Genomic DNA, 18429 nt, shown 5'->3' with positions numbered 1-18429 from the left:
TTAAAAAGATCAGATCCATCATCAATGATAGCGTGAAGATGACAAACAGGTACATTACCTAAGTCTTCATTTTGCGGAGACCGATCAAATGATTTTTGCTTTCTCTCCTTACGACGGTGGCATCGGTGGTGGTGCTGGTGGCTACGATCGTGAGGCACCCTCTCTAATGAACATTCATATAGCTGAGGACGCTGCGTGGGAGCCAAGGTGGAAACTGAACGCTTCATTGGACTGCTATCAGTAATAGGCTGGAATAAGAAAGCCAATATCCTTAGTAACCTCATATGTGTCTTAGAAATTACATAGCAGGCCACATTGAATATGACGACAGCTAAATTGTATCTTACTGGATATCATATCAAATTAAGTAAATCATAAGACAGAAGTAAATACATTACAAACTTGTACTGACAATCACATCCTTTGCGAAACTTCAAACACAGACAGGATGTGGCATTTAACTATGTAAATGCCTTTGGATACTTAGACAGGATGGTCAAGAATGTAAATTAAATGAAAAAAAACCTCATAATGTTAATATTTAAAACGATTTGGACAAATGTAACACACATATAATGATGCATGTTCTCATCTCCCAGGACACTGCTCTGCTACCGAGTAAGCTCATGAACAATTCTTAGCATTTTTACAACTTTAAGACCATAAAAACCTTTATGGACACTAACAATATACCCTGCATTATTGCACAGTTAATGCTAGGTTCTTAGATCTGAAAAGACGTGCACATAACAGCTACTTGTGGGTATAAAAAAAAAAGGTAAAAATCAAATCATTTTTTACGTGTTGCTACATTGTTATGCTTTTGACTTGTTTTTAGTACTATAAGCTCTTTGTGAGAACCTACCCATAACCTAAAGTGCAATAGATGCATTATTAGGGAAGCAAAACTAGCTCTCTTCTGTCATCTAGTGGTCAAATGTGGTATGTCATCATCATAAATCAAGTCAACTGAGGGTATCGGTAGCCGCTCAGTGTGCCCAATAAATATCCCTCCAAACTATTGATCGGACTGGCACACTTGACTCCATCACCTCACACTGTCACTCAAGTACAGTAGGTAGTTGTGTGTGAAGATGTAGTGTCCTTATTACTTTTGACAAATTATCAATGTCAGGAGGTTACATGTGAGAAATGCTTATGTAACCAGAACCTCGAAGACTAGCGCCGCCTTAGGGCATGTTCACACGGCTTATTTTCAGCCATATTTCAAAGCGTAAAACCCTCATATTATGCTCAGAAAGACACTTAGGGAATGTTCACACGGAGCTAAATAAAAAGTGATGCGTAAACGTGTCAAATACACGTGCATTTTTGTGAAGCGATTTTTAAAATACACGTGTTTTTTGGCGCGTAATTAGGACACCTATTAAGTTTATGGGAACGTTTGACGAAGAATTGACATGCCACTTATCATACACTCACGTAAAAAAGCGCATTGTATGCACTAACGGATCACTTTGCCATTGATGTCAATGGGTAGCTTAAAACAAGCGTTTATTTAATGTGTGTTTTGCCACATAAAATGCGCCAAAATACACACACCATGTGAACAGGGTCTAGAACAGGGTCTAGAAATACGCCTGCAAACAGCTTCCCATTTGTTTCAATGGGAAATACGCTGTGTAGGTCATATGAGGCATATTGAATTCAAAAATGCCTCGTAAAAATACGCTTTGCAAACAAAAGTGGCATGTCATTTCTTGGAACGTTTTACAAGCTGAATTTCCATTGACACCACAAAAAACGCTTCGAAAACGCTTTAAAATAAACTTCAAAAAGACTTGCAAAAAAATCAAAAGTGCTTTGAAAATCAGCTCCAAAAATGGCTGGATTCAGAGTCTATTTTCTCTTGAGATCAGCCGGGTATTTTTTAGTCTGAGCAGATGCCGTGTGAACCTGCCCTTACACTGTCTGTCTGACCCTATGGATTTTGTGGGGTGTCCTGTGGGAACATCCGGCGCACACATTTCTTCATTTCTTTAGGGTTGTCTTTCAGATATGCAGAGTTGAATGAGAGTCTATCTCTAGATCACAAACATTTTTGGGACCAGTGCCCCAGACTTTGAGGACTTTGATCCTTTCGATTGCTTGTGAGTGAAGAACACATTGATCACATTATCTGAATTGGTGATCGCTTTCTGCTCACTTATCTCCAGATCTCGGTGCCATTCAAGATAAGGAATGTTTCAGGAAAACCCCACAAAGACTGCAGATATGTGAGTAGTAGTCATGGGAGGAGGGATCTTTTTGGACTACTTGCTAATTATCTTATTGAAGAACACTACAGTTAAAGAGGCTCTGTCACCAGATTATAAATGCCCTATCTCCTACATAATCTGATTGGCGCTGTAATGTAGAGAACAGCAATGGTTTTAATTTTGAAAAACGATCATTTTTGAGCAAGTTATGAGCTAGTTTAGATTTATGCTAATGAGTTTCTCAATGGACAACTGGGCGTGTTTTTACTTTTTACCAACTGGGTGTTGTACAGAGGAGTGTATGAGGCTGACCAATCAGTGACCAATCAGTGACCAATCAGTGACCAATCAGTGTCCTACACTTCTCATTGTTCCAGCCCAGCATGATCCACAGCACAGTGAGATTGTGCAGTGAAAGAAGCTGGGCTGGAACAATGAGAAGTGTATGACGCTGATTGGTCTCTGATTGGTCACTGATTGGTCACTGATTGGTCACTGATTGGTCAGCTTCACACACTCCTCCGTACAACACCCAGTTGGTAAAAAGTAAAAACACGCCCAGTTGTCTATTGAGAAACTCATTAGCATAAATCTAAACTAGCTCATAACTTGCTCAAAAATGATCGTTTTTCAAAATAAAAACCACTGCTGTTATCTACATTACAGCGCCAATCAGATTATGTAGGAGATAGGGCATTTATAATCTGGTGACAGAGCCTCTTTAAAGGGGTTTGCCCATCAGGGACATTCATGGCATATCCACAGGATATGCTAAAAATGTCCCTGATAGGCAAACCAATTTAAGACCCTTTTACATGGGCCAATGATCAGGCAAACGAGCATTCATCAGCTGATCGGTTAGTTTATGCGACCAATAAGATGGTCACTAGTCGGCAGTGCATCTCCCGGTGTAAACAGGAAGATTTTCTGCAGATATGATGGAGATGTATGTAGTAACGATCGCTCGTCCCCATACGTTTCTGATCATTGCTCCTTGTGGAAGGAGCAAACGAGCGTCGATCAACAAGCTGTCTCGTTGATCGGCGCTCGTTTTCACGGACCATATGGGGTCGTGTAAAAGGACCCTTAGCTACCGCGTAGCTTAAAATATCTGATAGCAGAGAACAATAGCATGCCTTGAACTATGCAGTAAATCAGGATAAGATAGATTTTAAGTTAGCATCCTTTGCTGCATACTGTGTACTGTATTCACTTTTAGGATTAGTAATTGAGCAGCATGCATGAGGTATAAGGATTTTCTGGTAATTCATGTAACTATACACCTCATATCAACGGAATTATTTCATTTTTTACAAAAGAGATTCCTGACAAACCCCACTGTTGTTTTAACATATTGTATAATAGATCCTAGAATAAAGTTTAAAAAAAACCCGCAAAAAAGTAAGAATTGTTGAGCAAGAAGAGAAGATTGCAGTTAGTTGACTCAAATCTAATCCCATGTACAATAGTAATGTACATTGTTTATTTAGGTAGGAAATGGTGTGCTTAGTGTACATTGTGGGAATGAAATTCCAGAAATTCCAAAGTAATGTGGGTTAGTCGTAAATCCAATCGTCGCCTTACACTATAGGGGCAGACATTTTTGCTGTGTTAATCAGCTGCACTTTAAAAGTCCTCTTGCGCGGTTACATATGGATCTATGTTATACGGATCCATAATATGGTGCCAATAGAATCTTACCTATGTGCCTTCAATTTTATCTAGAGACACACAGAGGCTTTTTTTTCTTCAATCAATATGGAAATTGTAAGGAAAAAAAATTTGTGCCATGTTTCATGGCATGCAGTATTTCAGAGGCACCATACGGAGGGAGTGCCTAGGGCTTCATAATATGTAGGGACTCTGTGTGCCACCATACAGGGTCTTTGTGTGCAGCTTTGCCATGTACATGGACCCTAAAGGAGCAACTCTAAAGTTGCCCAGGAAATGGTACATCAAACTCTTACAACAATTTTTTATCTAATGCGGGTCTATGATACTATTAACAGTAACTATAGACAAGTCATCCACAAGGAATGCTTAGTTATGTGAGGTTTAGGAAATTTACGAGGTAAATAAGGATACAGGGCAGGAGCTACATGATTAATGTCTCTCCTGCCAGTTCTCAATCACACTACCTTTGCCTAGACTGCAACATGTATCAGCTTGGATAACAAATATAATGGATATCTGTATGTAAAGTTTTTTTTTTCCATACACCAATATTTTAATAGCTCAGACCCTGAACAAAGTTTTTAGTTCAAATATTCTAAAATATTTTGTCATGCACTATGGGTTGTCCAAGTGGATCCTGAACCAAAAACAAACTAAAACATGACATAACCTTTATTGGAGTAAACAATAATAATTTTGCCAAGGTCTTAATGGGAAATCCTCTCTCCTCGACTAAGTGGGCATTGGTCGGGTTGTCAGTGTCCCTTCCTTGGACTACAGATCATGGGAGCTTTCAAGGACTGTCAGAGGAAGAGAGAGGATCTCCTGCCTGGACCACTGAGCACTGGTAAGATAGTCATGATATTTGACTTTGTTTAGGATTATTTAGTCAGGTCTTCACCAGAATGGGCTATAATTAATCAGTAAGATATAAAGGATTATTATCAAGGAAATTATTTCGTACAGTCACTATGGGACCACAATGATAGACGCTGAATAAATGCACAAGACATCTGATAGCAATGCCGAATGGAACATTTTGATCGGATGCAGTGGTTTTATTTAAATTGTGCTGAGATACCAGCAAAGCAATACAGACACAGGTCATGTGAAATAAGAAGGCTACATACGGACAGGTAACCGTTCCGGGGAGAAGGAGCGCGGCTCCTCAGCTGATGAGAGACAAACAGGTGAAGCGGTTCATACGGCATCACGGAGACCAGCAGCAGACAGCATGGTGGGAGGAAGGGCAGACCGGGAAGGGCAGGAGAAAGGAGGAAAATTAGGAAACAAAGGAGGGATAGAGGAAGATGGGAAGATAGAACCACAGAAGCAATACAAAGACAAGTCGAAGTCAGAGCACAGGTGAGGTGAGAATGGGATGACAATGGGGGCAGGGAATGGTACAAAAAGGAAAAGATACAAGTCAGAGACAATTAATATGTATAACATTCATTAATAAACTGGACATCAGAAGGAAAATCCTCACTTTATTCCCCATACTAGACAACATCAACAGTATGGCGATAGAAAATCATTATATGAAATGTAGGGGGACTACCCTCCGAGGCAATGACACGCTGCAAATATCGGGAGAACTATGGTTGTTCTTGTAGACTGCTATACTTAGACCTGACTAAGGCCCCATGCACCCACCCATGCCCATAATCACGGGCCACGATTACAGGAGCGGCCGCGTACAGCAACTCGCTTTTTCGGCTGTGCTCCCATACAATGTATGGGAGCACGGCCCGTAAAAAGCAAAAGAATGAACATGTTCCATAATTTGCGGCACTCTATGCTACGGCCCGGACACCTTCCCGCAAATATATGGGAAGGTGTTCATGGTCAATACGAGTGAATGGGTCCGTAATTGCAAATACAAATGATTTTAACGCTCCTGTGCATGGGGCCTTAGAAGTTGCTCGTGAGGTCACTAGTTCCCAATGTGTATGCTCGGGAATCTTGTTTTAGTTGCAAGAAATATCAACAGTATTTGTGTTCGGCAAGTAAACTTTAAAACCTGGGATATGTCTTCTAATCTATTCTATATTCAGTAAAATGGCCACAATTTTAGAGGGCTTCTCGCTTTGGACAGTCTTTCTTCTGTTTGCAGGCCCCCCCCCAACGATCAGCTGTAATCCGAGGGGGAACCGGGCAATAGGTGTTTAATCTCCCTGCAGCGCCACCACAGGAAAAATTAAGCATTACACCGTTGGAATCAATAGGCTGCCCGTGTAATGTTTGGGCAGGTCAGGTCCTCAAGAAAGATACTTATGAAGCCACAACAGACGAGGGTCCTGTATGGAGGCCCCCTGTATTAACTAAGAATTCACTAATGGGTTACCCGTTTAAGCATTTCAAACAGTCTTGATAACACAGACATAAATCCCATAAGTTATATACAAGTCACACAGACGTATACACACACACACTGGCTTACATGAGCATCTGCAGCTAGACGGGGCATGGAGACTGCTCGTCCTTGGTTCTCCAGTCCAGTGGGATGATCCCCATTAGTTAGACTTTGGACAATTTCTTTCATCTCCACAGACTGCGGAAATAAGCATATTGTTAATATTGGTTGCGACAAGTGTTGCTCTTTAAATATGTCAATGCAAAGAACATGAAAGAAAGACTTGCCTGTTTGCTCTGCCGCTGGGTTGGAATCTCCTCCGAGTGGCCTCTCTGAAATGCTATACTCCGAGGGGTGGAGAAGGGATCCGGCGCTGGCTGCGTGACCCATGAAATTGACTCCCGTATCCCGCCGTCCTGATTGACCCTGCTTAACAGGTAGGTAAAAAGGGCATTGTGTTTTAGTCATACAACTCACAAGGGGTTAACAGTAAGTTAATATATGTCTTTACTTTACAGAGACTATGGGTGTCAATCAAAGTAGGACAAGGACATCATCAGGAGGACTATTATTTGTGTAATGAAGAGTATAATCAAAAACTGGACATCTCCTAAAAATGTAATCCGAAATTAAAGGAACACTCCAAGTAAATCTGATAATCCACGTCATGATTAGTGCAGAACCGGAAGGACGGTGCATGACCTCTATTCTCAGGCATTGCACTAGACATAACACTGTGTGTCGGTTTTGCCACAGACGGCTGTTTTAGACAAGTAGTAAAGGCTCCTTCTTTGAGAAAATGGAGTAAAGGCATTTATTAAACTACTGTATATTGGAAACATTACATAGAATAAGGAGGGACTTGAAAGTGTTGGCCTTTTAGTGGAACCTGATAGATCGGTAGAAATGATTAATCCCAGCTAGTGGCGCACAGAGGGCTTCCAGGGTCCAAACATCCCCTTAATAGCAGGTAATGGAAAAATTTGGACCCCAAAAATGCATACATAACATATAGACAACCCATGCCTCTGCTGTGGGGCCCATCCTTACGGCGGTGGGAATTATGGGATCAGCCAAACTCATAAGTATAAGTCCGGTGTATTCTTTGATTGTTTTAATGGCGTCAAATAGCGCAATATTTGTTTGTGCTGATTTGGCTATTAGGATAACGGACCTGTATATGTAATATGCTGCCCTTACCTAGGGCGGCATATTGAAAAGACTGATCCGCTTTAAAGGAAGTATGTCTCTTTGCATCAGCAGAAACCTGCTACTTACACTACTCCCCCATTGTTCAGAGATGCTGAGCTCTTCTGCTTTTGGATCTTGGTTTCAGCAAGCGGGCTGGGAATATTCTGGTCCATAGTTGCTTTCAGGGGCTGGAAAAGGGAGACGGTTCCTGTCTGTAACATACAATATTGTGAGTACGAACTGATCATGCAAAGTAAATGTCTGTATCTCATTTGTTAAGCATGACTGGGGAAGGCAGGCAATTTTCGAGGCAATTGATGATTGAAATAATTAGTTTAGTATCATGCTCAATTTATATATGTTATATTACTGCGACGGACCATGATGTACTGTAGATAGCTATGATGCATCATACATTTTGTCCTGACACAAAATCTCCATTGGGAACGGCATTCATTCTCATATGCTGTATGACTGTCCATAGGGATCAAATGCATCTACTTAATAACCACATATAGTGTTCTAGTGGCGTTTCTCTCTCTAGATGTAAAGATGGGACAACTTCGGTACCAGACCTCCCTGGCTTGTTTAGGTAGATAGGCAAATTTTCTTAGCTCAATTTTATTTGGAGCAGTCCCTAAAAAAAAATGTGAAGAACTGTCATCTTAATTCTGAAAGGTGACAGCATGAACTGCACAGTTTATCTCCTACCTGGGATAAGACCCCTGGCTGCTGATGAGAATGGTCACGGTTGCCCTTGTTTTGCTTGTAGAAGTCAAAGATCATTAACGCTGCATAAACTTTCCCGACAGTTACTTCATCCGCTGTAACACAATTAATGAACATTCATTTTCAAATACATTATTAAGGAATTCCGAGATAATAGAGTTGGTCCCCTCAGTGGATAGAGGATACAAAGAGTGTTTCTTGCTCTGGAGGACCCAAAATGTCAGTGCAGTATACAGATAGCCCATTGGTTTCAATAGAGGCTGTGTAATGCTTCATTTCCCCTGTGGTGGCACTGCAGGTGAATTTAACACTTGCTGTTCCATCACAGATTAATTCTGATCAATAGGGTTTCCAGCAGAGGAACCCCATGTGATTAGATATTCATCAGTGCACCCTTCTGACAAAAAGGGGTTATCCAATACCTGCTCATTGTGGGTAAACTATATTTAAAAGAGGACAAATTAATAATATTTTCATGATCTATGACCTAGGTGAAAAATGCTAGATCGGTGGGGGTACGACTGCTTCGACGCCCACTGATTGCCAGCCGCATAACGACGGCTAGGAGCAGTTTGAAAGGAGTGGAGGCCGGGCATGTGCGGTCCCGCTCCATTCAAAGTCAATCTGGCTTATAGAAACAGCCAAGTACAGTGCTCGTCTGGTTCCGTCAGCCCTATAGACTTTGAATTGAGCGGGACCGCGTCTGGCGATCGGTGGGAGTCCCAGCGGTCGTATCCGCAATCTAGCATTTTTCACCTATCTAGTGGAATACCCCTTTAAATATCACAGATCAAATAAGAGAGCAGAATAGCTTCTTACGTTTATGAGGAGGTACAAGTAAATCTAGGGTTTTTTGCGAGAGATTGGGCCACACGGATGTTATTTCCTTTCGGAGCTCTGCATCAGATTCGTGTTGCTTTAGTCCTCCTGAAAATAAAATAATTCATCTGAAATACACAGTTTTTTTTACTCATCCTCATTAAGAACTGGGTCAAAAGAATAAAAACATTCTTCTAAAGTAAGATTTTATGTGATTTATGGTGAAGAAGCTTTCACAGAACCTGATTCCTTGACATATTATTCAGAGGGGTTTACCATCTATCAAAATCCACACGAAAAAAGCAAAGCAAATCTGCATAAAACCCTATACAAGTATTTAAAGGGTATGTACACTTTTTCAATAAGTTATTTTTTACTTTAATGCACATCAAATCAAATTATGCACCTTTGAAAACAGATTTAAAAAGCATATCATTTTGTGTAAACAGCTCATATGCAGGTCTATGTATTGACATGGTTACAGACTACAAACAAACCCTGTGTAGTCTGATACTGCAGTTATGTGTTACTTTTATCCCTCATCCCTTTGTCTCTTTTTCGTTCACATCTGCGTCGGGGCTCCGTTCATGGATTCCGTCTGAGTTTTCTGCCAGGGAAACCCATGAACGGAATCCAAACTGAAACAAACGGAATGCATAGTTTTCTGGTTGCATCACCATTGATTTCAATGGTGAAGGATCCGATGCAAATGGTTTCTGTTTGTCACCGTTGTATAAGGGTTCTGTTGTTTTGACAGAATCAATAGCGCAGTCGAATACGTTAATAATTCCGTCAAAACGGTTTCCGTTTGTTCCAGTTTGGATTCTATTCATGGGTTCCCCTGACGGAAAGGGCCGACGGAACCCATGTACGGAGTCCCTACGCAGATGTGAACGAAGCCTAACACTCAAGATAGTGCAGATGGAAGGCAATAACATGACTAGAGGATTACAAGACATATAGAGACACAAAGGTCTACATAGGAGCAGGATACACAAAACGGCATGATTTAAAAAGTTGTCTAATTTTTACTTCTGGCCCAAGTTACAAGTCTAGTGATATGGAAAGCAAAAACAATTAATTATACAGCTGTTCCCGAATAAATTTTCCCATAGTGTCCCACCTGTAGCCAGTTTTATGTCCAGCGCCGTTCGAATTAAAGCCATCAAAGTGGATGTAAAGTGCACAGTGAGGTCTGTATCAGAGATGGGCATATTCATCCGGACAAGCCGCTGCAGGAAAACTCAAACTATTATTATGGCCGCCATTACTACCTGTTTTCCAAACCGTGCAATAGCCATGGCGCAAAGAGTAAAGTCAGCGCTTCTCGACCATGAAAATATACTCACATATGTTAGCTTGCTACGTACTTTACTTGTGCCTTTAACTTTTTGTACCTGTTTTAAATTGTAGCTCGTTTCTATGAATTAAATTAATTAAATAATAATTGAGAAAACAATAAAAAAAATCTGGAGTCAACTAAAGAGTCAGACATTTAAGGTTCTACTACATGTAATGTAAATGATGTAATTTTTTCAGGAGTGGTTGAGATTCATTGACTTGTACTTTGCAAGGTAAATATAGATATCTTGGCATGCATCTTGAAAGAATAAAATACAAAGATCAGTAAAGCGAGCAGCCATCCAAAACTTGATGGGTCCCATAAGTTCTGCCCTTAGAAGTTGGGCAAGCCGGAGAAATCTCTGATAAACACTATCAAAGAACCAAGAGTATCTTGGTGATGGGAAGAATATATAAGGACGCCTTAAGGGAATAATCCAGTTTTAGATGGAAATATTTAGTCCCAACTTACTGATAACAGATGAAATGGTTTGTGAATTAGTCCTATGGTTTATAATTTTTGCTTTTACATAGAATAGGCTCACATTTTGTAAGCTGATTCACTTTTTTGACAATGAAGTCATTGAAAAACTAGAAACATCACCAAACCTGCAGCTACATGAATATTGACTATTTTTGTATGTTTCTTGAATTATTTGAGAGTCTGTATCCAAGTATTTGGGCAATAGATGGACATCAAGTTTACTTACCAGGTCAAAGTGTTTTTTTAAATAATATAATTGTTAGGAAAATGTATCTGGCTTCTCCCATCATTGAAATGTGTTTTGAGTTGAGCTTCTCCATCTTGTATCACTCTGAGGGTCAGAAGATAAAATTCCTAATCTGAAACTGTCTTCTTACTATAGAGGTTGATAAGCCCAAGCATCAATGGTTGAGGTGGCGACATAAAGTCCAATGTTTCAGCAAGATACGATGATGTCAACTTGTCAAGTATTATATCAACCATTAGGAAGCAGAGGATTGGAGCCCCAGCGGCTCCTAGGGGTCTGAGGATAGGTAGATGTCTCAAAAAACATTGGTATCATCAGGACTTCTTTCCGAGTATTTCTTAACTATAAAATTTCATGGGCACATACTATTTTCATTTCTTATCAAAAACAACCACTTTCATATTGATCGCCGTGGGTCTAGCTCTCGGTACCCCGGGCAAACGGCTGATTTTGGCCAGACATTTTTCCTGCAGTGGCCTCTGCAGGCGAAAAGTAGTATTACATGGCGGCCATTCAGATGAATGGTCATCCATGTTATACATAGTCTGCCAGAATGGGAGCCAATGTTCCTGAGCTTCTGTACGTTCTCGTTTATAGAGGGAGTCCTGTGCAGGGGACCCCTATATGATGTACATATGCTCTAATAAGGCATATGTACCGGTTGTTTTTATGTACCCTACTGCCACACTACTCCTCTATGGGATAGCATAATCATGATGTCCATTGCACAGTTGACCTGTTTTTAGCTCTTGTGTCACCATTTTTTAATTTATATGTATAGACTCTTTTGCTTCAGGGGTATTTGAGATCATATCCATTTTATCTTCCAGTAAGCTGAGGCTAAGGAGTCAGAGACATGTCAAATATACACAGTTCTATGGAAAATATAAAACATGCACCAAAATGCAAGAAGTCATGCAGAGAAAAGTCTTAGAGTAACAGAATGTGTAAGAGGTCTGTCTACTTGTAGAAAGGAGTTGGGGGAGTGATGGGAAATAGGAAGGGTAGTCTTAGATTTGTGGATAGAGGATGTGGATACAACCCTTTATAAGAGCTAGGAAAAGGTTCTTAGAGGATTTCGTTAATGCTCAGATGCTTGGAGGACATGAATCGGGAACATTGTAGAGATACCCTTTAGGATGTAGCTCTCAGAGACCACTGGTCAAATAGTTATGGAGAGAGTGGATATTTTACACAGAAAGGAATTCACAGGGAAAGATACACAGCACGGTACGGGCACAGTACAGAGACAGGAGAAAAGTCTGGAGGCCAGTGAGATACTGGTGGAGGTCGACACATCTCTTCTACCTTATATGCCACACGTGCAGGGCATCTCTTTCCCAAGCCAAGGGGAGGGGGCATGTGTCGTAGCATCTCGTACATGTCAGTGTAACCAATGCGCCCACTGCAGCAACGGGAAGGAGGAGGCACAGGTGTAGCGGCAAGGACAAAACATAGACAGAGGTGGACACAAAAGGAATATGGAAGCCACCAGAGGTAATATGTAAGGAAAGTGGGTAAGACATGAGAAGCCCACAAGTGTAGGCATTGGAAATGAAAACAACATACAAAAGGGGAAATGAAAAAATAATTTAATATTAAGAAAAGAATAAGGAAGGTCATGGGAGTTAGAGGGTCAGGGGAGAGAAAATATTCAGTGTTGTAAAGCCGAAATGACAGCGTTAGGTCGCGGACAAAGGCGGGGTACAGAGGACAGGAGAGAGAAGGAGACAAAGAGGAAGATAAGAGGAATATTTAACATCCGGGGACAAAAAATTGCATGAAGACAAAAAGATTACATAACCCGCAAGGGTAGAAATGAGATATGGATAGAAGGAAGAGTATAGACAAGCGGAAAAAAGGGATGAAGGCCAAGCAGGGAATTGAGAATGGGAAGGAAACAGACAAAAAAAACATATCTGATTAGCCTGAAACTGTACACTCCTGTCACCGAAGCACAGGTATGTTTTTTTGCATCATTAAGGGGAGCGAAGGGTAGTCGGGTGGGAGAGGGTGTTGCTTTCTTTCTGTTCAAACCCTTTCACTGATACAGATGTTCAGGAGTTGGTCTTGAGCAGAGAGCACAAGGTGACATTTCAATGCCCCTTGTTTTTACCATAGGGGGCGCCAGTTTAAATCCTTCAATGACAAGTGCATCACATTCCCCTGCAGCATTGAAGGGGATAAAAATATTCTGATCATCATGCTTGGAAGAGGCAACCAGGCAGCAACACTAATGAGAAGATGACTGCATTATCCCATCCATAAATCCCATTGATCAAATATATTCCCCACCCAGTTGGTTCCCAGATTCTCGCTGATAATCTCTGTAGTGAAGCTACCTGGCAGCCTGGTTGGCAGGGGACAAAGCATGATGAAGGGGCAGGGCAAGCCTCGCGTTCCCATGCAGGCGCAGCCCCTCAGAATTTTATCAGACTGCTTTAAACCCCAGTTGGTATGGATGCAAACTGGCTTTTGGCTGCAAACCTTGTAAGCCACCCGCGACGGGCAGCGTTTCCCCAGCCCCAGTGGAGGGGCAATAAAACGCAATAAATTGTACATATCCTTATAGTGAATACGGCAACTAGAAAAAGAACAATACAGTATATCATGGACTGACAAACAAAACTAAATAATAAGAAACAAAAAAAAAATAAGAAACAAAAACACCTTTTAACCTGTGTACAAAACACAAAAGCAACATTTATTGGCAAACAATTACAAAAACTGAAGAACCGAAGTGTAGATGAGGGGGTCCCGTAGCAAAATTAAAAATGGGGTTCCCCTTCTTCTAGTGCTAGTTTGATCCTCAGTGGGTTTATGTCTTTAGCAAGAGGCACTTGGGAGATGGGCAGCTCGGAGCTGGGTCCATCACATAAGCCCCATAGCAACTGTGTGGCCTATATCTATGGCAGGCGTGCTACCGAAATAAGATTTTATAGTTACCAGTTAAACGTTCGCTGTCATGGCGTTCATTTACTATACACCTCAGCTGCTTTCATTAATTTATTCTATGCATTGACTAAAACATTATGAATTATTCACATATCCGTTTTGTTCGGTCCAAATATTTACTCTATAGTATCATCATCGCCATTATTATTATTACTATTACTAATACTATTAGCAGCAGTAGTAGTAATAGCAGATGACTTACATATGTAGCTAGCTCTCATACATAATAATAAGAAGTGACTAAATGTAATATCACAATGTAACATGTAGTCGTCTATGAAGCGGTGAGACGCTATAAGGTGAGACTTAATGACGTGTTTTAGACAACTATCAAACAAAACTTTCACATACCACGCGGCAGGGTCATACTCGGCCCAGACACGTATAAATTCATCCAGATGATGAGGACCCAAAATGGAGGAGTCCCGTGTTAAGTATTCAAAATTGTCCATGATGACGGCCACAAAAAGATTGAGCATCTACTCAGGAACAGAAAAAACAGGAGGAGAATGCATTATTTTTTCATATAGATATATATAACAAAATTATAATAAAAAATAAATAAATATATATATATATATGAACCTTCTTATAAACCTTCTATAAAAGCCATACGGGCAATATGTGAGTGTAGCCTCCCGTTAAAAAACTAACCCTAACCTCATAAAGGCATGACTCTATTGGTTCTTGCTTAGTTCTTATAAAGGTATTTAAAGGGGTTCTTTACTTGTTAGAAGGGTCCCCTGGCAATAAGCAGATAACAATGTGTCCTCATCTCAGCCCTTCCGCGAAAGCTGGCAGTTATTATTAAGCATCACACAGCGCCCATTCATATCAGTGTGTTGTCTGTGTAATGCAGGACAGGACAGGTCCTCCAGAGCGAGAGACGCTCTTTGTAACGACTCTTCACCCTGGTCAATAGATGAGGAACCTGAACAGGGGTCCCCCTTCTATTAAATCAGAATCCCCGAATAGGGTATATGAAAATGTTTTTTTCTAAACAGGACAATCTTTTTAAGCCTGTCTGTAAAACGTGCTATTCCTTACACTTCCATTGATTAATTTTATACAGTAAGTATATTTTTGTCATTTTTGTCCTTTAACTCAGCAGTGCATTCATTGCCAGACTAGGGTTCCCTAAGGCCCTTTTACACTGGCCAATTATCGGGCAAACGAGTGCTCGCAGAACGCTTATTCCCGATAATTGCCCTGTGTAAACGATCAGCCGATGAACGAGTAAACCGAGCTCGTTCATCGGCCGTTTGCATATTTTTAAGTGCCATAACTATTAAAGTTGTCGGCAGCACATCTCCCTGTGTAAACAGGCCGACGTGATGCCGACATGCTAAAAATGTATAAAGACGAGCGTTCGGAGTAATGAGCGATTGTCCTCATACATCACTCCTTGTGAAAGGAGCAAACGAGCTCCGATCAACGAGCTGTCTCGTTGCTTGGCGCTCGTTTACACGGCTCACGTCGGGCCGTGTAATATCACCTTTAGGGCCACCAGAGGAAATTATTCTAAGTGCCCACCATCTATCTATGCAGAACATGCGTCTGTCCCTTTTCAATACATTGTAAACTTTGTTGTTAACCATTCACATGAATCATCAATAAGGTCTAATAAATTATTTCTGAAATAGACTCTAGTGGCAAGTCATTGGTTCCAAAGTCAGCTCCAAATGGGGTTGTTTCCTGCTGGACATATTGGTGACCTGTTGTATTAGGGACCCATTATTGTGTAGGGAGAGAGAGCCTGTGCCCACCACGGTACTGGTACTCTGGTGGGTCAGTTTAACCTTAAAGGGAACCTGTCACCAGCATTTCACCTATTAAACCAGCAATACCAGGTGGTAGTGGGTGAAAAATCATTTCTATATAACCTATAATTATCTTCTTAGTCGGCTCTGTAGCTTTAGTAGTCAGTTTTTTAGTGTTCCCACACCGTATGCTAATGAGCAGAAAAGAGTCAAATCTTTGTTTGAAAAGAGTCATATCTTCTTTCCGAGTTTACCCGCCGCCTCCTTACTTTTGATTGACAGCTCCTCGCCTTCCCCAACACACAAAATCCTTGAGCTTGTGCATTGATGTCCTCTTCTGGTGTGTGCGCACAAAGGGACACCGGATTATTACGATAACAAGCGTGAAATTTTTGCAGACCGTTATTTACAGTCGGAGGAGTATAGGAGAGGGGATAACAGCAATGAACTTTTGAAAGCAGCGGCCAGTGAGGGATAAGTAAAGTTCAATAGGTGAAATGCTGGTGACAGGTTCCCTTTAAGTGCCTTATATGATATGGCCATCTTTGAGCACCCCATTAGGAGCTCCGTGCTAAGCTGCAACATGGAGACTACATTAGCTATTAGGATGACTCACCAGGAAAGAGCACAGGAAGATGAAGGAGACAAAATAAAAATAGGCAAAGTCACTTCCACATTCATCTTTGGTGTTGCCTGAGCGTACGTCACATGGCCTGTTGCTGAGACAAGAGAGCATAATATCATGCCAGCCTTCTCCAGTAGCGCTCCTACAAGAAGGGACAAATCACAGTGTTACTTTATTCATACTCTGTGGGTCCTTGCACTGACGTGCTATAAAAGTGACCATCTCGGCACCATCTAGGAATCCAGGCAGAGTGTGACTTCCTTTACCCCAAAGACCAATAAACACAGGCCGATGGAGAAGAGGGAAGGCTTTGTGGAATATGAAATGTGTCCCTTTGTGAATTTAAGGCATTTCAACTATATATATATATATACTGTAGTTAACACATTCTTAGGACATTTACGCAAAACGGATGGTTCACAGCAGCCATAAAACAAGGTAGATGCAAAAAGTTTTTACCTAAATAGAAGCATTAATGCTTGAAAAAAGGTGCGAAAGTTATTGTGTCTATTGATTGCGCTGTCATCAACCAATGCGATGTTCCCAAAGACCTGAAAATGTGAAAACAACAACAATTATGGTATCTTCTACATACATGAAACTTTTTTTTATATTATTACTGTAGATAGATTCCATAGATGCCAAATCCAGAGGGATGCCTGCCATAGAGTAAAGCTATCCCTCTACTAAAGGGCCTAGGGGCAGTCTTATCCTGGTTGGCCAAGTTGGCCAAGATTAACATGCATGTTAAAGTGGTTGTCACATGAAGACAACCCCTCTTTAAAAAAGAAGCCGGTGCGGCGATCAGCTGATTGTCATGAGTCAGGCTTTTCTACCCCCCCAGTGATCAACTGCTATCGCTGGGGAAAGCCCCGTCTATCCCCACATTTCCACTGCAGGAATAATGTTGCATTACAAGCCGACCATTCAAATGAATGGACATCTATGTAATGCATGGACAGGCCAGGTCCACCAGAACAGGAGCCGGGGAACACTCTGAGGAAATGTGATTAAGTCCAGTGCAGGGCCTAAAGGGGTGCATGGTATCGGGGTTCTCTTTTTGATATTTTTTAAATCCCGGTGTCATGTTCCACCCCCTTAGGCCCTGCATAGGCATAGAACAGTGTACCATTAATGGGAAGGTATCTAGGAAGACAACCTCCAGATGAGGCAAGTTTGGAATATGACTGCCCAATTTAGATCAATCTGCACAAGACAACAAAAAATTATTAAAAGATAATCTAAATAATTTGCCATCCAACTAAAACTATTTTTCTTATTTTTAGATAACTTTAGGCCAATTGCAGTGATCACTTACCTGCATGCCAATGATGGCATAGATGAAAAATAGCATTGCAATGAGGAGGCAGACATATGGCAGGGCCTGTAGATGGACAGAACAAGTTACATCAAGCATTCTGATCATATACAATCACAAACTTTCCATTAATCTGGTTTTATGTAAATAAAAATGAATTATTCTACCATGAAAATGTCCGCATCTTTCTAATATACTTTCGAAATCTCTTCTTGCTTTCAGTAGATGGACACATACATTCATATAGGCCATTCTGATCCAGGGTTAAATTCAGAATTTTGCTGGTTAACCTGTCAGCACTGTGCTGACAGACACACCCATAATGATGTCACTGAGATTATATCATGGATTGTACTGTTGTGCATTGCATTGTAGGAATTGGAGGGTAAGATTGGAGTGGATGGGAAATGGGATAGCTCCAGAGGGCTAAATAATCTTTCCTACAAACACGCTTATGATGGGGTCCATCAGTTTTCTCTAGCCTGCAGATGTCAGTGCAGAAGCCTTAATTTCTGCTCCATTGCAGCTTTAGTCAGTCTGTCAATCTTCTAAGAGTCTGTTGACATCACCAGTCCAAAACCAGGACTCCCCAGTGCAGTTGTACATTTTTTGGGATATCAAGGTATTAGTCTGAGAGCATGCCCTTTACAGATCTTGATGCTCTAGATGTGACTGTATCGCCCTGTAAAATGCACAAATAGATAGCTATAA

General features: G+C 41.0%; 1 protein-coding gene across 10 annotated transcripts in view; it reads right to left on the bottom strand.

The window, feature by feature from the left end:
- Positions 1-18429, bottom strand: part of CACNA1B (calcium voltage-gated channel subunit alpha1 B) — a 214581-nt gene that overhangs the window by 9183 nt on the left and 186969 nt on the right. For 5 of the 10 annotated variants that reach the window (XM_075835025.1, XM_075835032.1, XM_075835034.1 and 2 more), the window contains 13 exons: positions 17719-17784; positions 16860-16951; positions 16392-16542; positions 14367-14494; positions 12369-12465; positions 10112-10220; positions 8989-9096; positions 8152-8264; positions 7528-7652; positions 6537-6678; positions 6337-6447; positions 5024-5065; positions 59-248 (listed from right to left, as the gene is read on the bottom strand). In XM_075835025.1, coding sequence (XP_075691140.1) covers positions 59-248; positions 5024-5065; positions 6337-6447; positions 6537-6678; positions 7528-7652; positions 8152-8264; positions 8989-9096; positions 10112-10220; positions 12369-12465; positions 14367-14494; positions 16392-16542; positions 16860-16951; positions 17719-17784 — 1474 coding nt within the window. Of the gene's footprint in view, positions 1-58; positions 249-5023; positions 5066-6336; positions 6448-6536; positions 6679-7527; positions 7653-8151; positions 8265-8988; positions 9097-10111; positions 10221-12368; positions 12466-13547; positions 13645-14366; positions 14495-16391; positions 16543-16859; positions 16952-17718; positions 17785-18429 lie in introns of all 10 variants that reach the window. The other 5 variants (XM_075835026.1, XM_075835028.1, XM_075835027.1 and 2 more) reach the window with 5 other exon arrangements.

Source organism: Rhinoderma darwinii, chromosome 8, assembly GCF_050947455.1.
Source record: "Rhinoderma darwinii isolate aRhiDar2 chromosome 8, aRhiDar2.hap1, whole genome shotgun sequence".
Taxonomy (NCBI): Eukaryota; Metazoa; Chordata; class Amphibia; order Anura; family Rhinodermatidae; genus Rhinoderma; species Rhinoderma darwinii.
This window is presented reverse-complemented; position numbering and strand designations above follow the sequence as displayed.